General features: G+C 35.0%; 2 protein-coding genes across 2 annotated transcripts; both read right to left on the bottom strand.

Annotated features, from left to right (window-relative positions):
- Nucleotides 1-1,887: 1,887 nt before the first annotated feature.
- Nucleotides 1,888-17,056, bottom strand: LOC146137232 (uncharacterized). Its single transcript, XM_083393340.1, has 13 exons — nucleotides 16,877-17,056; nucleotides 16,053-16,142; nucleotides 15,002-15,109; nucleotides 14,421-14,581; nucleotides 12,772-13,355; nucleotides 11,237-11,436; nucleotides 9,176-9,341; nucleotides 8,121-8,320; nucleotides 7,140-7,241; nucleotides 6,259-6,391; nucleotides 5,302-5,494; nucleotides 4,295-4,448; nucleotides 1,888-3,035 (listed from the first exon to the last, which is right to left on the bottom strand). Exons 1-13 carry the CDS (start codon nucleotides 16,994-16,996, stop codon nucleotides 2,826-2,828), a joined length of 2,421 nt encoding a protein of 806 aa, XP_083249466.1. The 5' UTR covers nucleotides 16,997-17,056; the 3' UTR covers nucleotides 1,888-2,825.
- Nucleotides 17,057-19,797: 2,741 nt separating this feature from the next.
- LOC146137231 (uncharacterized) lies at nucleotides 19,798-22,645 on the bottom strand. Its single transcript, XM_083394266.1, has 3 exons — nucleotides 22,436-22,645; nucleotides 21,396-21,507; nucleotides 19,798-21,077 (listed from the first exon to the last, which is right to left on the bottom strand). Exons 1-3 carry the CDS (start codon nucleotides 22,626-22,628, stop codon nucleotides 20,483-20,485), a joined length of 900 nt encoding a protein of 299 aa, XP_083250392.1. The 5' UTR covers nucleotides 22,629-22,645; the 3' UTR covers nucleotides 19,798-20,482.
- Between the last annotated feature and the right edge of the window lie 424 nt (nucleotides 22,646-23,069).

The following is a 23,069-nucleotide window of genomic DNA, read 5'->3' as shown; positions in this document are numbered from 1 at the left end:
TTTTGGTTTCTTCAATTCAGCGATTCCCAACCTTTTTACGATCTCGTACCACTTGGACGCTCTGTACTGACACGCGTACCACTTCTTGCGGAACAACTAATTTGATCCAAGCATATTTTTATCGTACAACTAGCATTTTGTAGTAGTTGATATCTACCAAGAGCAATCGTTTGACATAACTAACGGCCACTGTCCCACAGCGTTGTACCGCTTTTCAAAGCAACTGTGCTTCTTGTTGACAATTGACTTGACCTGTTTTGAACGTAATGATACGAAACAACAGGGATAGTTACGTAACAATGAATAGGCTTCAGGAGATTTTTTTGCAAACAAAACCAGATAAACAAAATACAAAGTTTTATTGTGAATGCAGGTTTTTGTGAAAAAAAAAAGCTTCTCGCGTACCACCTGAAAACCCTTCGCGTACCACTGGTGGTACACGTACCACAGGTTGGGAACCCCTGCTTTAAATAATTACAAAACTAATTTCTTTGGACAATAAAGCATTTTTAAAACTTATTTTAGTGGTTCTTTAGCTTTTTTCTGACCTCCTAACGCTGACCTCCTAAAAATTGTTTTTGTTTTTCGTGTACCAGGCTCGGCGTGGATTTTTGAGAAATTTACGTCATAAAACAAGAGAACTTAGAAAACCTGTTGTTTTCGGCAAAACCAATGTAAAACTAAAACGAATTCTGAATGCATTTAGGAAAAGAGCGCCGTTTTTTCCTTATTTGTTAAGTCAGTGTTTTGCTAAATTTGTAGCTGTTCCATTTCTGAGTATTACCGCTTCCGTTTAAAAATGTATCCACTACATATTAGGAGTCTTGTTTGTTTCTTATGAGTCGTAGCTGTGTCACGTTTCAAGATTTGCTTACGTAAATAGCCCAAACATTTCTTACAATTTTTGTAAAAAATGACGATTTTCTTTGAAGCGTATTTCAGTTAAAGTATTCAGTACTAAAGTGACCAGGGTTTTAATCTCGCAATAGAAATGCGTCATAACATGTTTCCTTTGTATTAGTCGTGTGACAACTTCGCGGAATGACTGGCTTTAGTTCTTAGGAATTGAAGCTTTTTCCCTAGATGGTTTACGTTGCGCTATTTGTCATAAAAACTACTTTTATATTTTAAATTCCTTGAGGCTATTTCCCAGTGTTGTGATTTTTTTTAAGTTCATGGCATAACTTGACTTAAGTCGCTATTTACAGTATTTTAAACAATATGACTTGCCTTAAGTATTTTGACCAAACTGACTCGACTTGACTTGATCACTTTTTAAAAAAATGACATGACTTGGACTTAAGTCATAGTAAATACCCTGGTTTAAAATAAGGTGTTTTGATTAAATATTTTTCAATAAAATTGGGATGTTTATCTTAATTTTGGCACATAAAACAATTTGTTTACTGTATTATAGCTTTTGACTTGCTCTAAATTATTATGACTTGACTGAGAATTGAATTGACAACTGGCTGTTATTTCAATATATTAATCAAAATGCCTGTTTGATCTTTGTAACTGTAAATTACCTAAGAAAATCACGACAATTTCAAATATTTACAAATCACAAATTTATTATATTGCACAAAAAGAAAGCAACGTAGTGTTTCCGAAAGGCACGACATACTCAACACAAACGGTTCAGCTTTGCGAAAAACAAAACATGAGCGCCCCGGTTTACGTACAATACGACGCATTTAGCTGAAAAGAGCAAAAACGTTGTGCTTTATGCGGAAAAGGCACAGTTTAAAAGTACCACAGCGGTAAAGGAATAGCCTGGTGTACTGTTTTCAATTTCAAAAGTTGTTTTGAGATAGATTTCCCCGTTAAAAGGTAATAGTTTTATTTCAAGCTTGAATTAATATTAAAATGCCTGTGTTTGTATAAACCAGGGGGAAAAAACTTTTTTATGAGCCTCCGGTTAACTGTTAGGATTGGCAGTCACAGGCCTGATATAACATTTTGCGTCGAACTTTATTAACGTGATTATACGAAGGAAATGCAGCAGAAACTGTAGAAAGCTTTAATAAACTGTCGTTCACTTTTTTCACAAGCGATTAACTTATCTCAAAATTAAGTTTGAAATGACACTCGCTAAAATTTTGACTCTGCATAAAGAACAGTACAACAGATGCGTTCATTGTAAATTGGTGAAACTTAAAAAAAATGGTTTAAAAATGATTTTTAACTGCATCGGCAATATGTTACCGTGATATTTTTTAACTTCTCAACCCGCTATAAGACACAATTTTTAAATTACGCGTTCATTAAATATCTGAACAGTACTAACAGTGCTGACCACAATCAGTGGGAATTATCAAAGTATCACAAAGAGTGCATAAGCGACTTTTAAAGGGCTGCTGCAAAAATCAAGGAAAACAATTTAATTAAAAATCACTGGAAAAGCGCTATATTCTTTAAGATTCTTAGTCACGATCTGAAGGCTGTGTTTTAATTTACGCGTCCATAAAGTGTCAAAACAGCTCAAGAAACATCAGCACAGATTCGTTTACCGTTGAGCATAGTAGTTGTCAAATTATAACTTATAGTGAATAGACGACTTTTTTACTGTCATCTGAAAAAACAAAAAAACTTTGATGAAAATCGATAAAATGACGCGATATTTCTTTAAAAGACTGATTTTTATTTAGACGTTTTTAGTCCTTTTTTGGTCTTATTCCGAATTTTTTTTGTTTTCGACCTTGATGTTGTTTTTATTTCGGTCTTACTGCTGGAGTCCGTCTGTGGGTCGCAAAACTTTGACGAAATCGAATAAATGTCGCAATATTCCTTAAACTTCCGCGTCCTGAAGACTTTGTTTTAATTTACGCGTTCATAAAGTGTCCAAACAGCGCTAGAAACATCAGCACAGCTGCGTGTAGAACCGATGGGGATCCCACTCTGTCCGAACCGCCCCTGCCACCCCCAACTTTGGGGGTCGGGGTCCCATTCACGTTGATGTACCAGGGTTCGTTGGATCGAGCTATACGCGATGTGGGGAACATTTTGCGATACTGGAGAGCAGCGATAGCCCCCTGTAAATGTAAACCAGCTTGTTAGTTTGTTGCGATAAATCTATAAAATGTTGCTACGAGGTATCAATGGTAAAATTGTTCTTTCGGCAAATATCTTGTATTAATGCACCATTGTTACGATAACCAAACTGGAGATCTTCCTAAGGGCAATGATATTGTAACTGGGCAAAACATACATATAAATCAGCAGTCAAACAATAAAGAAACAACTCCCTGATAAAAGTAAAACAGCTTGATATATAAAAACTGTCACATTTAAAAGAAAAATATATTTCGTCACAAAATGAGGCGTCATCAGACATCAGTCTCTTAATTCTAACTAGCAGACTGATGATGCCTTATTTTGTGGTAAAGTATATTTCTCTTTAAATTGTCTGATTTTGACCAAGACAGGAAAGCTTAAAGAATATTTGCTCCCATTTGAAGTCATTGTTGTCATTTACGAGTAAGGGTGAGGAGATATTTTCCTATTTTACACATTCAGTTTGACGGTTTGTTAGATCATTGTGATAAAGCTGTAAACCAGTGGCCCCCAACCGTGGTGCCAATATTAATGCTCAAGGTTGACGCAAGATATTTGGAAATCTTTAGAAATGTGATTTTTGCTAATATTGGTAAGTTTGTTAGATTATTACGATAAACCTATAAACTGTGGCTGCCAGGCATATTGGCAATGTAAGCGGCTCCTCTGGTAATTATATTTGTTTTCTAACTTTTCTGCGTGAAATCGCCTTATTAAGAGTGAATAACTCCAAGCATTCGGAATACTATAACATCTTCTATCATATATATATATATATATATATATATATATGTTTATGTATAAACTTTTGGTACCAGGCATAAAAAGTACTGTCGTTTTAACACAAAATGACATAATATCTGTAACGTTTTGCTTTATTACAACTGAAGTAAATTTAGGACGTAAAAAATCACCAGCAATTTGTTTTGAAACGATTTCCTGAATAATTTCCTTATTGAGCCTGTACAGAGTGAGTCCCAGTATTACTGAGGTCGTAGGTTGTAATCTCACCACAGACTAGTTGTACCTGCCTACCTGCGTGGTACCGGTATGTGTGAGGTTATGTAATGTCAATAGGAAGCATATTTTCTAGTTAATAAACTGTATCAGTGAATAAATTAAAAAATTACGATGCCTAAAACTGTCATACTAAAACACCTGTTGTCCGCTGACCCTAGTTTAAAAAATACTATTTTTAATAAACAGGATCTTAAACGAGATAGCTTAATTAATTTACCTGGAATCCAGCATTGTAATCCAGCGCCACTTCGTTTTGTTTGTAATCCTTCCTTGAGTCCTTAAACTTGTCGAGGTAGTCAGGACCTCCAACCAGGGCTCCTTGGAGGATGTTGGGGTTCGGTTGTTTTGTGTTCGCGTACTGGAAGCCACATCTTATACAAAGATGATAGTAATTATTAGAACACAAATGTACTACAGTTGCAAATCAGTCATTTTAAAAATTTTTAACTCCCAGTCAAGTCATTAACAAAAATAACTAAAGTCCAGGTCTTGTTGAATAAACAGCAAGTCAATTTCCAATGCAAGTCATTAGTGGAGCACGTCCATTTCAAGTCAAGTCTTTCACTTAAAAATACGTTTAAAATTATTAAAATTAATATAATCGTGCGATTATGAGCAATTAATCAACTAAACTAATAAAACGCATATAGTAAGCAAATTGTTTTACGTGCAATAATAAGATAAATAACCCAATTTTGTTTAAAAATCTTTTTTGTTTAAAAATTATTCAATTAAAACAGTTGATTTCAACTCAAGTCATTGGCTCAATGACTTAAGTTAAATCATTTGTTTAAAATACTTGAGTCAAGCCCAGTTTAGGTCACTGTTTTTATTTGAAAACAGTGACTTAAGTGCACTTAAATCAAGTCATTCATTAAATCATTACAATACTGGAATACACGCTCGGTCTATCGAGCTTTCATTCCGCAGCAGTTTACCGATAATATCGCGTACGGTATTTTATTGGCATCTTACAATAAGTTTAATCTGTTGTTAATTCTTTCGGTCTGATACAAAGATGATAGTGTTAATGTGGATGAAAATGAAAATGTATATTCTTTTAAAAATCTGCTTTGTCCAACCACTGTGCTAAAGAAATCACATAAGAAAAATCAACACGAATACGTTTTTTTTTAAGTTTACAAAGTGCTATGTGATGCCAAATCACGATAAAATAAAATAAATTTCAGGTGAAAAAAGTTAATTTAAAAGTAAGCTACTTACCCCTGATTTTGTTTAGCTGGGCATGAGCTTGCTCTGTGGTGAGGCCTCTTTGGGTCATTCTTGCCGAAACCTACAACATAGCTTCTTCCAGTGTCTCCCAGCATATAGTGGATTTGCTTGGTTGCCCAGGCGTTGTTGATAGCTGGCTGGATTCCCATGTCCGCAGCCATAAAGCACAAGAACGCCGCGTTTGCTGCATTCATAAGTTTGTAAATTACAGTTTTAACCAAAATTTGAGATTGGAAAAACAATAAATGCGCCTGCTCTTTTAAGCAGTGATCTTTAAGTTTTCTTGTGGCCTGCTACAGAGATTGTGTAGGCAAAATTCTAAAAAACTCGTAAAAAAACTTGTTCTCAAAACACAACAAAAATTAAAAAATCGGGCCATTTAGGGGTACGTGAAATAGTTTTTTCCTAAAGACACCCCCTAATAGCCGACCAACTACATCACATGTGGAAAGTCATTAAGAAGTTGAAGTTTGTTAAATTACAGTTTTAGTCGAAATCGTTGGATCGGGAAATCAAGGCAAGCTCCTGCTGTAGTAAACAGAGGTATAAGCTTTATTGTGGGTGGCTTACGAAAATTCTTGTACTTCTAAAATCTCGTGGTCCCCTTGCAGCAAGTTTGTTTTAACTGGGCTCTTTGGGGATACGTGACCCACTTTTTTAAGACACTGGATAGAATGAAAAAGCCATTTAGCGCCTTCTCCTTGCATGTAATTAGATTTAATTTCAATTTCTAATTTATACATGAATTTGATTTAGAAGAAAAGAGTTTAAATTCTACAGTTTACAAGGTCCTTTTATGACGTCATCTCTCCTAAATGTCACGAGGAATTAAAGATCTGTTTAGGGTCGAGCGCTTAAAAAAATTAAAATCTTAGGGCCTTACGAAGACCCCCCCCCAAACTAATAGCCGACGCGCGTTTTAATTTTTGGCCAATGCACATGTGCTACCTGCATAACGTAGAGGGCTCCATTCATCCAAGAAGAGAAGTCCCTTTTTTGTGTACTTTCCCTTTGCTGACCTCAGAGTGGAGCAATAGGTCTGTACGTTCGCCTCGTGTTGAACCTTCATTGTTGGGTCGATCTGAGTGGATATAGTCAAATAAGGTGTGAGATATCACGCAGTAATCCAAAATTTTTTATTGTAAGTTTTTATAGCGAGTACATTTTCACCACAGTTAAACACATCAATGAGTTGGCCAACAATTTGATTTTTGATAGGGATGCCAGTTGATATCAGGTCGGAGCCATATCTGATCGCAATTGTTATTATCACAACTCGCAGCATAGTTAAAATAACTTTGCGATAGTACCTAATTAAAATTTTGTGGTATAAAGCATAGGTGTAACTCAAACCTCCCATTTTAAAAGTGTATTTGGTGATTCGGTGTTTGTGTCAGTAAGATTAATCATACTTAGTTGGACTTTTGGATGTTTTTTTGTGCTGGTTCAGTTTGCAAGTTTCGCACTGTACCATGTTTTTTTTTTTACTTAGCCGAAATATTCGAGAGCAGTAACATGTCGTTTTGGAACATTGTTTTTAACTGTACAGATGGCTTTGTAAAATTTTAATTATTTAAGATTTTTGTAGCATTGGCCCGTAAAACCACTGGTATAACAAATTGAGCATAATATTCAAAAAGAAAATCCACGAGCTGCGAAAGTTAAGATTAACTTTCTACAGAGTGAAAAATCGCTTCAAAAGGTTCATTTATTAATTATTTTTAGGTATAAAATAATAGTTTTTTCCAAATCTTATAACAACGTTTGTAGGTGTTTTAGGTGATGATATTATTTGGTATAATGTCATTGATCAGTGGTGTTAACCTCACCTGTGCCATTAGGACTTGGATTCCAGGTCGTTTTTCGTCCCAAGAGAACCTCAGGTGTTTAGGAAGGCTGAACATTGCCCAGTTCATAAAACGACCTTGCGCCTAAACGCATAAACGAAATATATAGTTACTAGACGAAATACCCGGCATTGCCCAGTTTAAATAGAATATTTACCGGTTATTCGTAAGATCTTCGCAAAAGACATAAATAGGCTAATGTTAACATATTTTTTTTTAAAGTCATAACAAATTTGCTTATGCCTAAACGTTTGAACTGAGTGTCACTAAATAGAAATTTTAAATCATGTGATGTGTTTCAAACCATCTCATATCGCGTGTCTAAAGTCGGTTAACCTAATGTTCTGATTGTACAATATATTCAATAAGTATTGCAATATGAAGCGGGTCTGACACACATCTCACAAACTTTCTCTTTTATTATGTAGATTCCAGTCAAGTTGAACTGCTAAAATAATAAGTTATTGATTCGGGAATAGTTGCTTGCCGAATTATCACCAGCGTGCGCTATGCATTTTACAGATGCTTTTTAAAAATTGCTTGACATTATTTAGATAAATTACGACACATTTGTAATAACATGTTGCGTTTCTTTACGGTTTAAAATATAATGTTTGGTACAAAAGGTTCGGTCGGGTAACTGAAAAAAGAAAATAATTCTTGAAAGTTTGCCTTGAAGACTTTATATCGGGGTTCATGTTACATTTTACAATCGCTGTAAACAGATTACTTTGGCTTTTAGATACAATATTTGACTTGCTTTGTTGGAATGTAAAGTTGACAAAAAGTATTTTAGATAAGAAATTTTAAACTAAAATTTGACCTTTTTTCAAAACTGGTTAAACGCAAAATATTGCGTCTTTTTGCGGTTTAAAACTTGATATTTGGTACAAAGACTTTGTTATAACGAATTATTTTGTTAAAAAAATAAAATTCCACGATAACATGGATAAAAAACTACACCTTTTCGAGTAGTTTGGGGTTGCCGGTCGCCCTGTACATCCAGGCAGTGGCCCACATAATCTCGTCCCTGAAGCCTGTCGACTTGTAGAACTTTTTAGCATCAGGGATTGAGAGATGGTAGAGTCGTTGAAACGTGTTGGCGAATATCAGAAGGTTGTTAGCGTGACTTAGAAGCCGCTTGACGTATTTCGATTCCCTGCCTAGAATGTGGCAGTGTTGTAAACAAGTCATGTTAAAACAACTTAAGTCCAAGTCAAGTGTTTTCGAATAAATAACAAGTCAAGTCCCAGTCCAAGTCATAATTAGAGCAAGTCAAATTTAAGTCATGTTCTTTTCATAAAAATAAAACGCTAAACTATTAGAATTTTTAAATTCGTATGATTATGAACAATAACTGAACTGAAAAATAACGAAAACGGAACATATAGCAAGTAATTTGTACAAAAATTTGGACAAATAGTTCAATTTTATAAAAAAAGTACTTAAAGAAATGCTTTATTTCAACCCAAGTCATTTGTTCAAAAGACTTAAGTCAAGTCAAGTCATTTGTCCGAAGGACTTAAGTCAAGTCAAGTCATTTTAAAACATTGACTTAAGTGCACTTGAGTCAAGTCATTGACTTAAGTCATTACAACACTGTAATGTAGAGTTGTATTTATGTTAAACCCACTTCTACACACACTAAAGTATAGGGGTTCTAAAACTCAAGTAAAAACTCACACTCAATAAATTGCAGGACAAAGGTTAAAAAGGTTAAACACTTCTCCAATGTGATGTAAATAACCTGGTTCTGCAATTTATTTATTTGTTTTTTTTTTTGATGAACTAAATCCCTAATTTTTTTTGGTATGCGTGGATTAAGGGATGACAACATAATACAAAATCCATTTTCCGTACTGATGATGGCATTAGCACTTGCCGAAACGTTTGCTAATAAAACATGCGTCTCTCTTATTCTTTTTTTCCAAAACTCCGAATTACTTACCGTTATTAGCATCTCGTTTAACCAATAAACAATTAACTCTAACTTACAATAATATAGTGCTCCAAATTACCGTTATTAGTTCTCCTCACGGCAAGTGAAGTTGCAGCAAGCGCAGCAGCCGACTCAGCCGCTAGATCCGATCCCGGATTCTTTTTGCTGATTTTGTAAGAAGGCCGCATACCTCTCATACGCTCAGGCCGCTCCCAACTCTTGTGATCAACCGTTGCGTCACCAACCTTAATTGAATTATCGTCACATCAACTGAAGATGATACAAGCCCGTATCGAAACGTCTTAATCAAGATGATGTCGATCTACTCGACCTTTTTGGCTTTGCAATTCATTATCAAGTTACATCACAGATCCGTGCATAGTCTACCCGTTAAGTTGGTTTGATATTTTTACTGGCCAAAATTAGTTTGGCTTTTCGTAGAAGATGCCGTAAATACGCTACAGTTTGGATCGGAAGCATTCTGTGTTCGTTACCGACCTAAACATTAAGTTAATTTCACTTTGAGCTACACAGGCTCAGAGGTGAGTAATTCAGAATGCCGCAATCATTGGTGTACGGTTGTTTCTCGACTCAACCTTAAGAAAAACGTTCAATGAGTTACACCAGCGGTTCCCAAACCGGGGTCCGCGGACCAACTAAGGTCCGTACAGCAGTTTCAGAGAGTCCGCAAGGAGAATTAGTTCTTAAGTTTTTAAACGTTAGGCTTTAGCAAATATTTTTAAACACTAGTTTAAGTTTTAGACATTAACTGTCGTCATTATTATGTTTAGTTATGCTTTATTTTCGATCCTATAGCGTGTTTATGATGTTTCTTGTGACATCATAAAGCATCTATTATGCTGTACCCCTACTATCAGCCAATCTATGGAATTAGTTAGAAAGTTGTTACATTAGAAAGAATCGTGACTGCACTAGTGTACCACAGGAAACATGGGTCAACTGACCCTTAAATTTTTATAGGGCCGCGGAATATTAAAATAATTGCGAAGGGTCTACCAGGCAAAAAAATTAGAAAAGTTTGGGAAACGCTGAGTTAAACGGAAGGCGATATTGAGTTTTTTAGAAACCTATACAGAGAGAAGAAGTAGGGAGCCTCCGGTCGAATCTTTATTTAATTTTAACACTGCTGTGGTATTTACAGAGACGATTTATTCAAACCGTTTCTTAAAAAATTTACCATTTATTTTTAAACGTTTTCTTGAGAAAATATTTTATTTATCTGGAAATTGGCAACCTGACAACGACAAATTTTCAACTGAATAACGCCCAATTAACAATTTTATAGTGAACCGGTTATTCTGGTCTTTAGTTTACTTTCTGAAGCTCGTGGAAAAAGTAAAATGTGAAATATGTGACTGGCAATAGTAAAGTGAAGACCAAAATATTTTAATCCTTTAATATTGGGCGAAACAAAACGCAACTGTTGTGATTACAAACTCATTTAAGTTTTGCTTTTGTTGATTTTTATAGCATTAATCAACTATTATCAAAAAAAACAAAATGGCTTTCAAATTAATTTCCAACGCGTGGTACGGCTTTGTCCTCTACGGACAGGGACTTAGAGTTAATAAAACTTTGATATAACAGCCTTGTTTTTTTAATTTTTCTAGGTTAATATATTAACCATATTTTAGTATTTTTAGCGGCAAACTACAAATATCTGTATTAATGCTGCTTATTTATGACATTCTAGTCGAAGCCCTAATGCTCTGATAACAAACTTGTGTAACGTTTAATACGATTTTTAAGCTATATGTTACAACAGAATTAGCCAATCTCTATTAAATCAAGAAAAAATGGTTTCAAAATAATATCCAACGCGTTGCACACCTTACCTGTCCGTAGAGCACGAAAGGTGACAAAAACTTACATAACAGCTTTACTTGATTATTCAATTGAATTCTTATAGATTACTCTAAAAATAAACTTGTGTAACGTTTATTGCGATTTCTAAGTTTTATGTTACGCAAATAGGCCCCGTTTCAAAATTCCAGGGCGTTATATTTCCAGGACGGTGTTCGGCGCCTATGAGTACAAGAGTATCTACACAATCTATGTTAAACTACCAAAAAACACAAAATGGATTCCAAAATAATATCCAACGCGTTGCACGCCTTACCTGTCCGTAGAGCACAAAAGGTGACACGTGCGCCTTCATGATGTAATCTGCTCCCCACCGTAGCTGTTCCAGGGCGTAGGGGAGTTCCCCGGTGGCCTCGTAAGCGTCCCAGTACTCGATTACCCCCCAGGCCAGAACCGTGACGCTGAAGGCCATCGGGAAGCCGAATTTCACGTGGTCGCCCGCGTCGTAATAACCACCTGGGGAATTTTTTTTATTACGTAATTAAGTCAGTACAGCTTAATTCAAATTTTTATTTATTTTAGTCCAGTTAGGCTTAAATGATTTTGTTTATTTGTATTTTTCTTTGGCCAGTACAGCATAATTAAACTTCAACGAAGAAAAAACACCTGGGAAAAAATTTATTGTTACAAATTTAGTGTCGCTGTATTCGCGTACTTTCACTTCAAAGACGAAAAAAAGCGGAAAAAAATTGGGTCAAATTTTTACGAGTTTAGTGGGGCTAAAATTCATTTTTTTGTAGTTATCGTAATTTTTTAACCTTCAATAAAGTTTTGTTTTTTGGAGAAGAAAGTTTTAAACCCTTGTTGAAATCCGCCTTAAAAATACGTTTATTGCTGTAGTCCTTTACATATATATTTTTAAAACCTCTGGATAGATTATTGTCTATATTTTTTTTACATACTATTACCTGTATAAAAACTATGGTAAAGTTTTAATAATGGCGACACAATTAGACTACGGTGGGGAAAATTACGTGAATCGCCCATTTGGTTTGAAAATCCGCTGGAAAAACCAAAGCCAAAAGTGGTGGTAAAATAATCCAGTGGTTGGAAAATTTACTGAGAAAGCCCCTTTAAAATCTAACAGAACGAACTTTTTGAAAAAAAATCTGACCAGTTTTTACATTACTGAATTTTTTTTTTGTTGAAACAACTATAAAACGTTTGGTTAAAAAAGTTTAAAATTCCTTTAAAACCTCAAAGAAAAACTTTAACGCTAGTTGTATATTGGTTGAAAAACGCGCCGGATTGTAAAAAATCAGCAAGTATACTGTCTTAATGTTTAGAAATATGCTGGATAATTCGGTTTGGCTAACAAATCTTAACCAACTACATTCTTAGTAAACTCACCTCGCATAAATAATAATTGTTTTTAAATAAAGTGCAAGAGGGGGTACGTGAACTAGTTTTAGGTGTCCGTGAAGGTCAATTTGAAATATTAGTGTATGTTTAAGAAGTAATCCATTTTTCTAAAAACAGAGTTAAAAGTAAAACGTTGTTGCACTTTGATGCATTTTGACTCTATTTTACTTTCACATTTTGTGAACGGAAACCTGCAAATTTCTAAAATCTAGGCTATTTGTTGTGTGACGTCAATTTATGACGTTATTTTTGAAAATTTCTTGCCTACCGTGGTCCACGCAAAACAAAAAAAATGTAGGGGTCCGCAGTGAAAAGAGTTTAAAACCTCTGTTCTAAATCGTTGCAAAGTAATCAAAGAATTTAAAGCCGTTAGGGTTAAATTCAAGAACCTTTTTTCCGTATTGTAAACTATTGATAACTTTAACTCACCCGTCAGATCTTCGTTGTTATCTCCTCTGTCGAACATTCCAGAATCACCGCGCCACGGTATCCTATTAGAGGGCGGTAATTTACCAGATCTCTGCGCCTCATAGAAAAGGATTGATTTGTGGAGGACAGCAGCGTAATCGTACTTGGTCGTCACCGTGTAAATCGGCTTCTTTGGGGTCGTTGTTGTTCGTTTTTCGCTCAATGTTGTTGTTTCTGTAGGACTTTGTGTCGTTTCGGGGACACCCCCGCTACCTTCTTGCTGTTGCTGGTTGTTTTTGTTCTGTTTGCCCTTGTTCGATTGTCCCTGGTTGTTGTTGTTTTGCTGTTGCTGGTTGTTGTTTTGCTGTTGTTGGTTGTTGTTTTGCTGTTGTTGGTTGTTGTTGTTGTTGTTGTTTTGCTTTTTGTTGTGGTTTTGCTGTTGCTGATTTGGGTTCAGATTTTTATTGACTTTGTTGTCGTTTGGCGTAAAAATACTATCGTCATTGTTATTGTTGTTGTTGCTGTTGTTATTATTATTGTTGTTGATGAAATTAAAGGGGTCAAACATACCTGGACTTCGTGTTATAAAAGGCCGCCTCGATAAACTGAAAATATAACAAAAAATAATTTTAAGTAAAAGTAAGGAAATTACCTCCAGTTTAGGTGGAATTTTAAGGCTCCGGTGAAAAATAAAGACATATATGCTAAGAATATTTGGTTGTTATATCGTCAGGTGTACAACAACATTCCTCAATAAAAATTAATCGTTTATTATCAATTTGACCAATTTGTATGACTAAAATTATGACGTCATGGGTATCGGATCGCGATAATTCTTGTCAAAAATTTCGGGTATCGGTTTAGGAAAGAAATAATAGATATCAGACATCCCTGGTTCTAGCCGGAAAGATTGCAGAGATAGGCAAACCTGTAAGCACCAACAACCAATAGGCGTTTGAAATAGTTTACGATTCTATTGTTTCGATTATATAGATCTCAACCGGATCCCATACTTATTATGTACACTTCAAACTTGGATCTACCTTTCAGAAGACGCACTAACCAACGGTATAGTAATCCTATATAAGAAAACCGCATAAACTGCTTGTGGCTGATTGACTTGGCTCACAAGGATTCAAATTCTATATCGGCCTAGCGTAGAGTACTTTCTTTGAAACTAGTCCCAGTTAGGGCATAGAAAATTAACTATTTTTGTTAACTATATATTTTAAAATACCTTCACTTTGCATGACATTGTAGCGCTGTGGAAATTAGATTGCATTTATCAGGAAATGTTTTTTTTTGCAAATTTGAAATATAATTAAATTCCCAGATTTTTATTGTCACAAACCTGTTTATGATGTAGGCCATATCTTGTCTTACAAGAATTTAAATAGCAAGGCATAGACGCTATATAAAACAGACAGTGTTACTGCAGGCTTCCAATGCATTGCTTACAACTATTTCCAAGTAGAGTATAAATATAAAATGCTGTTCTTAAGTATCTAACGACCGATAAAACATAATCTCTTATAAAGGCCCCTTGTGAAGGATTGCATTAATTTGAACTGTACTCAGATTTGGTCGTCTGCGTTGTGGACTTTAACTAAAGATATAATCAATTTACGGAGTTTAAAATTCCATTAAACACGGCACTTATTGTCACAAACCTGTTTATGATGTACGCCATATCTGTCGTAGGCACCACAAAAGCAGGCGTTTTAGGCCCCGAAATTTCAGGGCTCCGGTAAACGATTCTTCCTTGCAGCAATATGGTGACTGGGGGTGGGGTGGATGCCGTCGTATCCTCGAATAATGCGTTGAAACCGATCTGTTGGGGAGAGAGTTGTAATGCTTTAGTAGTAAAACGAGATGTGATTTATATATATATATATATATTTTTGTCTTTTGAAAAATTAAATCAGCCCTAATAAGAATATCAAAGCCCATACAGAAGTACATCATGTTGAAAATGAATAAAGAGTTATTCGAAACGTTCAAAATGCTTCCTACTTCTGTATGGGCTTTGATATTATTATTACGTCGTACTACAACCTCCAACCATTATGCTCTAAAATCAGCCTTGATTTATGTTAATTTAGAACAGGGATCGAAGTAGTTATATCTACACGAATTATAAACGTTTCAATTTCAAATAGCGCATCACTTCGTATTGTATTGTATACCATCTAAACCGATATATTTGGTAAACCGATATATTGGTCTATCTCTAGTTTTTAGTTGTACACACCTCGTATGTTTCTCCCGCATTTATACTCGGCTTGTATTCTGGGTTGACAATCGTAAACTCCTTCTTCCCGTTGGTTAAACTGCTTCCTTTCTCGACAGCGTTCCAACACTAAAAACGCAAGGTTGGTAACTCATGAATATGCTGTTGCTACCAGGCATAGTATATTTAAAACAGGTTCCTCTGGCAATATAAATAATTTTCTACCAACGTTTCGGCTTACTATCCGGCAAGCCTTCGTCAGGGACTGACAAACAAAGCCAACAAGACACAAAGTAAAATCACAATAAGAATTTTTTATCTCCTTTTTTCTTATTGTGATTTTACTTTGTGTCTTGTTGGCTTTGTGTGTCAGTCCCTGACGAAGGCTTGTCGGATAGTTGGTAACTCATGGAAAGAAAAAACAACAATCTTGTATTTACCATGTTTGGAATTCTACTTGTGATTTTGTAACACGATAAAGCGCAAGCAACTGTCGCTTTTTATTGCATTATATTGTTTGTTCTACAAAAAAACATTGGGTTGTTTTAAGCCGACTTTAAACTATAAACCATAAAACAGAAAATCGAGTAAAGCAGGGGTCGGCAACCTTTTTTGCACTGCGAACCGGTTTAAAACAGAAATTTTGTCGCGGACCGGCCTTAAAAAAAGGGACATTGTTTGCATGATTTTATTTTATTGCACTTTAGGGTGAACACGGTTAAGCATGAACAAACATGATATTTTGGCCCTTTTTCGATGTATTGTACATACTAGGAGTAAGCCAATCAACCATGGAGTATATTTAAACGAAAGTTAATGTGATTTGGATATTAAAATACTTTCAATTGTTTTTGACTTTTCCTAGCCTTTTTCGGGCTTGTAGGCCTACTCTACGCTACGGTTTGTGGTTAAATCAAAATTTTAATCTAGCAACCCTGCTACGGACCGGTGACGAACTCCTCGCGGACCGGCGGTTGCCAACCACTGGAGTAAAGCATTCTTGAAAAACCCCTCATTATTGCTGATTTGCACTTAAATTGACGAAACTTTTGAAACGTTTTTTGTATTTTACCTCAAACCGTGAAAGCATTGGTTCCCCGTATTGAAAGCGAAGGGTCCAACCATTTTGAATCGGCCTTTCAGGTGTAAATGTAAAGGAGCCCTGAAAAAGTAGAAAAAAATTGCATACTTTTGAAGTTAAGGTTATAATAAAAAGGTTGAATGTGTGGCGACTCATGCACGCAGTCTCCCTCTAGCACAGGGGTTCTTAAATTGACGTCACAAAACAAATAGACTTCATGACTCTGTTATTTCGGTCCGAAAAATGTGAAAGTTAAATGGAGTCTAACTATACATTCAGTCCAAAACCGTTCACTTTTTAATTAAAGTGTTGTCTTTTAAAAATTAATTACTTTAAGTATACACTATTTTTTTTAACTAGGCCTTCATAGACCCCCTAAAAGTAGTTCACGGACCCCCAGGGGGTCCATGGACCCCAGTTTAAGAAACCTTGCATTAGATTAAACAAGCAAACGTTGAATGTGTGCTGACTCATGCACGCAGTCTCCCTCCAGCATAACTGCTTACTGCTTATTTAACAGCCCGTGGGTGACCTAATTAATGTCACACTCGGGTAACCACACTGCAGATGACGAAGCGTACAATTGCCTTTTTCTTGCGTACGTTTTCATCGTCGTTACTGTGTTTATGTTATACACACTTCTGTGAGCGCTTCATACAATCATCATCGCTACAAATGGATTCTATTTAATCTTTTTATTTTGGCATATATTAAATTTTTATTTTTTATTTTTTTAATTTCATTGCATGATGAACAATTACCATTTTATGGTAAAAATATTAAAGTTATATAAACACATTTATCTAATAACTAACCGTAAAGCCACCAATCCAAGAATTTTTCACGTTGTAGTTGTAATTTGCTGAAGAATGGACAAAATCGATCAAAAATAAAAAGTGGAAAATAAATCCAAAACTTTTTTGCTTTGTCGTCATAACTTCTTCGGCATTTTTAACAAACTTATGAAACAAGTTATTACACAAATAAACAGGGACTCTGTTGATTAAATGTTTGTTTAAAATCAAAAAAGTTATAAATCAATGTCCATGTTAAACTTATTTGTGGTTTAGTCTAGATACACAAATCAACTAGACAAATTTACCAATATTCCTCTGGTAGTAAGAATTAAAATTACCGGAGGAGAGGTTTTTTTGAAGTATATTACTATTCCTGGTAGCAACAGTTTATAAATTTACCAATATTGAAGAGTAATAATAATATACTAATAAAACTATAATCAAAGTTATCCTACTATCACCGACCGAAATCTCCTTTATTTAAATATGAAAATATAAATACACAAATCAACCAGATAAGTTTACCAATGTTTAAGGACGTAATAATATATTAATAAAAATCTAGTAGAAGACCTATATTCAAAGTTATCCTACTATAACCGACTGGTATCTAGTTTATTGGAATTTGGAATAATAAAATGATTGTTTTTAGAACTATACTTTCTTGTCTGTACAAACTAGGTCATTTAGAACGTTTTGACTAATATTTGAAACGTTTAAAATGATTCCTACTTCTCTATGGGCTCTGATATTCCTTCTATACAAACTATTCGCCATTTATTCAAAAATAAGTTAAAGACTGTATTGAATTATAGCAGTTATGCGATTTCAGAAGCCGTGATTTGTTATTTCAAAATTTTATTTCTATTTCCGCCTCAGAGTAAATGAATCAGAGTAAAAATGGGCAATTTTATCGAATTGAAAAATAATGCCAAAAACTGCAAGCTATCAAGAAATATCATCCGATACTTGTAAAATCCGTTTTTCTCTATTTTTTTTTACTTTTTATTCAACTTAAGTAATAAACCTTTAAACCTGAATATTCAAAATATGGTATTTTGCATAGACTTGGCGTACTTGCGATGGCCGCCTGTGATAGATATATTTCAACTGCATATTTAAACACAGGTTTAATATCCAATAAATTACTCCTGTCCCACCACTCACAAACCTAGTTTGTCTATATGTAGACGGTATCTGATTTTTGCGGTTACACCTTCACACTGTTTGTTATTTCCTTGATTTCCTTGCCAGATTATTGGCAGAGTTAGGAAAGTTAAAATATTGTAGTAGCAGCCGACTTCAAGCTCAACAATTATTTTTAGTTTATTTAAACTTTTTAACGCACTTGAAATTAAGGCTAGCTCTTTTTAATCTTTGTAGATACTGTATTTATCCAAATAAGAGTCTGATAAACAAGTGTCAGTGTTGATTCTTAAATTGTATTATATTGTTACTTGCTTTGGAATTCTAGTAAGAATTCTTCTTTTGTCCTGACGATGTAACTCTAAATTTTAACACATTTAAAGAGTTGTCTTGTTTTGTATTAAACCATTAATTTGTTACAAAAAAAATTCTAAACTAGAGCTTCAAATCATTGCACGTTTTATACGATAATGTCTAAACTAAGGTACACTATTCACGGATCTCATTTCAGAGATTTCATTATCTAGCTACATTACAGATCCTTGTATATAGTACTAAGTATATTGGTGTCTGTTACGTCATATGTCTAAACTACTTCCTAAAAACTTTTTAACAATATTTTATTATATCTACGCACGTACAGTAAACCGACTGGTTCTGATATCACGCGTTTTAGCTGAGCTTATTTTTGCCCTCCGGCCATTATGACGTGTTTTACGCGATTGTTCTTGCGACTGAATTACGCGACGAGGTTTTGCGTTCATGTTCGACACAAACATTGGACGAAATAATGGTTGTTTTGGTTGACATCCGTTATGCTTTAATTTCCCTTTCTGTAATGTAGGAAATCTGTTATTTTTTTTGAGATTTATAAAGGGAACCCTTGTTTACCGTTAGTATCTTTACTGTCTTTTTATATTAAGAAATAGCCGAAGATGCGTCTCATTAGGATAGTATGCCTGTCAGCATTGGCATTTTTATTGTCTTTATGAGATCTGGAATCAGGTGGCACTGTGGAGAAATTGTATTACAATGTTGACAAGAGGTTGCTATGTAGACGTGGAATGAGTTTGAAAGCCCAAGCATATTTTGCATAGTTTGAACGCATGTGCACAACCGAGCTCATCAATCCAGGAAGAATAAATACCATTTAAATACACAAGTATGTGCGCGAAGAGTCTCTAGGCTGTTTCACGTTTTGCGTCAAGCGCTAGTGCCATGACGTGTCGCCAGCCTAAATTGCAAATTTCCTCACTTCTAACCGAAAACGTTGAAGTTGGAATATTTCAACCTTAGCGACCGACAGCCTTTTTTGTTTAAGGTGCCGACTTTTTGTTAACGCCTTCTGGGGTGGGATAGAAATTTAAAAACACAAAAGTCTAAAGCGTAAAGCTGGTTAAGTCTTTTATGACAACAAGTTAATACTCAACTTGACCATACAAATCCCTATCTGTATTTTTTTGAAAAAGAATTCATATCCATTCGCCTGTTAAAGTTTTAGATATATGAGCTTTTCTACAACTCGAAAAATAAATGCTATAATATAAATATGAGAGAGTATTGCCAAATAACTTGTTTAGATCTGTCTAATTGGTTTCGTCAATCTTCAATTTCATCTTTCATCTATGTTCCAAATAAGCCAGGTCGCTAAGCTGTTTTAAAAATATCACACGTACAATTTTTTGTTAGTCTTTTTTCCGGAAACTTACGAATGCAATCGATACAAAACAGCTTTTGTTTTAAGCAACGAAATAAAAAGCGCTGTTTAAATATATGGTATACCCCTGAGAAAATTTAAAATATTGCCGGAGTCCCGATTTATTTACAATCCTTTATATTTTGCCAGTGCAAGATTAGAATTGGTTAATCTCATTTATATTAAACACAGGCACAGGTGCATATTAGTTTATAGACCTGCCATCGTTATTTATGGTCATAGACAGATATCACAAAACCTAAAATAATAACAACGGGAAGGGTGAGTTAAAAACAACAAATATTTACATTATGTTTTCTTGTTAAATCATTGCAACACAACGCTAAATATAACACACAGCTCAAAAAACTTTTAACGCACGATAAATGAAGTAAAATGATACTTGAAACAAGGCAATATGTTATAGCAGTGACCCCTAAACTTTATCTAACTTTACCAATGATAATAATTACTTGGATTCAAGCAGCCATTTAAAAAAAAGACTGAAGAAATGCTTTTGTGTTGTAATTGAAAAATCAAACAGTGAAGAATTTCAAGGCTGAAAGCTTTCTTTTTATTTTATTCATCTGATAACTTTAGCATCTCCTATACAGTGGCCATAAATAACTTTAAAAAAACGCTCAATCACTTATTCAACTGTAATCACAGTTAAATAACCACAGATAAAAACGCAAATATACATTAAAAAAAAAGAAAAAACGCTTGTTTAACTGTAATTACAGTTTAAAAGTGCAGCTGTTTTAAGCAACAATCAGTGGCTTTTAAAATTGCACGAGAATAAATTGAACCAAAGAAACAAGAGCAAGAAGCGCTACAGACGCCCCTAGGTTAGTCGCCCCCGCCGTGGTTGTGGTTGCACCCCCTGGGTTGTTACCCCCCAATGTGGAATCCATGGATGACGTCATAACAGAAGTGGCTGCAGCATCAGTCGATGGCGTAACGTCAGCAGTTGACGTAACCGCTGCTGATGACGTGGGGTTGGATGACGTCACACCGGGATTGGATGACGTCATACCAGAGTTGGATGACGTCATCCCAGAGTTGGATGACATCATATCGGAGTTGGATGACGTTGAAGCTGCGGCGATTTTTTTTATGGTGGTAGCGGCGGTAGTGATTGTCGGGTTTTTGTCCGTGGTTGGAATTGGTGGGATTAGTTTCTTGGTTGTGATTGGGAATGGTAAAGTGAAAGTGGGCCTGGAAATAGTAGGGATTAGGAATCCACCACCACCAATGGGGGGAAATTGGAAGCCTATTTGTCGGTTTGCTGTGGGGTTAGCCGGTAAGGGGGGTGGAGGGTTTAATGTGTTGCAATTGTCAGTTGTACAACATGAACTCGTACATTCTGTATTGGGTCTGTAAGGAATATAGAGGTGGTTAATATTGGTAACTTGAGAAAGTGTTGGCATACAATGTAAAAACAAAATATATAAAGGCTAAATAAACATATATATAGCAAAAAAATTACAAAACAATACCAAGAAGGGTCAGTATTTTTCAAATATTAAAAATAACATAAAAATTAAATACCAAATTTATATTCAGTATTCATAAATGATTCTACAAATTTTCCTTTTAAAAGGAAGGACAAAATCAGACGATATTTTGTGCGATTTGAAAAGTCGCCCAAAAATGTAACAAAAAAGTAAAAAAAAAATTACTATAGCTACTTACGCTAGTTTAGCAAACGGGTTGACTTTTCTCAAAGAAGTGTTGAAGAAATGGCAGCTGTTTTGGCACAAAGATGCGTTTACGCACGAACCGTAGGCGAACGAGCTCCTTTCGGCTGTTTGGGAAACCAATTTAGAAATCATTCAATTACTCATGTTTATTTTGCGCGGAGGGCGACCTCGTGTTTATGTATGCAAATAATAAGCAATCGTTTCGAGAGACGAATTCTTGGATCTTAAATTTTACCAAAATAGGAATTGCTGCTTAATAATGAATTGCAAAGCCAAAAATATCGAGTAGATGGACATCATCTTGGTTATTAAGACGTTTCGATACAAGCTTGCATCATGTCACATTAACTGAAGATGATACAAGTTCGTATCGAAACGTCTTAATCAAGATGATGTCGATCTACTCGACCTTTTTGGCTTTGCATTTCATTATCAAGCTACATTACAGATCCGTGCATAATATACCCGCGGAATTACTGCGCTATCCAAAAATATTACTTTATGGTATACCAATTAAACAAATCAAGCATGTTTTGCGCTCGAGCAGTGTATTTAAAAACATACAAATGGATCAATAAACGTATTTTTTAAATTCTAACTATGTGTGTTAACGACTTTGATCTGGCCCTTCTGAAGCTGATTTTGATCAACTATTAAAATTAAAACGGTAAAAGATGAGATTTTCTATACTTTCAGTTATTAACTTAGTATTTTTTAATGAATTAACCTTTCAAGGTGAAATCGCTGTGTTGTATCGTTTATCAAAGCTAAAATATGGTAGTAATTTAATTTATTAGATCGGCTTTATGCCAAAATTTTATGCCTAAACTTGTTAATTATAAGAGATGTTTGCCTGATAACCTGGAAAATTCCTTCGAGCGTTTTTCTATGTTTTTTATAGTTTTCGATCGGCTTTATGCCACGCTAGTATCGGACAAGTATCGATACAACTACTTGGCATCAGGTATCGACTCCGTAATTTACGGGTATCTATAGTAGCAACAAAGTGAGTATTTGTAGCAAATTACTCACATTCTCCCATAAAGGAAACTCCATATCCAGTCCAGGCGAGACAAGCCTGCTGTGGTGAATCCGGGCAAGTCTCGTTTGCTACTTTGCTTCTGTCCTTAAGGATCGTTCCTTTAGCCTTCAGCTCCCCACCCTTGTTACACACAAGTCCGTACGCACAGCAGAGAAAACACGACAAAATCAGAGTCCTAAGCATTTTTATTTCAGGGTGTATTGCCGAGTTAATCTGAACATGTCAAGGAAATTGTAGAAATTTAAATGAAATTTCAAATACAATACACGGGTTTTACTTGTCATTTTAATAAAAATACTATATCATATTCGATAAACCAACACTTCGTTGTTCACAAACCTTTCGGCAATATCTTAGAAATTGTATGACTTTAGTACCTTTATTAAATTATTTAAACCTATTTTTTATGTAGAGCTTAATTTTTACCGAACAAAGTTGCAAAAAATCACTCTATTTTCCCCTTTCGGTAAATGTGCTTTGCGACTTGTAACCGCTTATATTTGCAAAACGAAAGCGGCGTGGAGCCCTTTGCAAAAATCGTGAACCGTTATATTTGCTGCCTTCAGTCAACTTAGTTGCTTCTAAGAAACTTTTCCTTCTACGGCTAAAAAAATCTCAAGTATT

This window comes from Ascidiella aspersa, chromosome 7, assembly GCF_963924565.1.
Source record: "Ascidiella aspersa chromosome 7, kaAscAspe10.2, whole genome shotgun sequence".
In the NCBI taxonomy this organism is placed as follows: domain Eukaryota; kingdom Metazoa; phylum Chordata; class Ascidiacea; order Phlebobranchia; family Ascidiidae; genus Ascidiella; species Ascidiella aspersa.
This window is presented reverse-complemented; position numbering and strand designations above follow the sequence as displayed.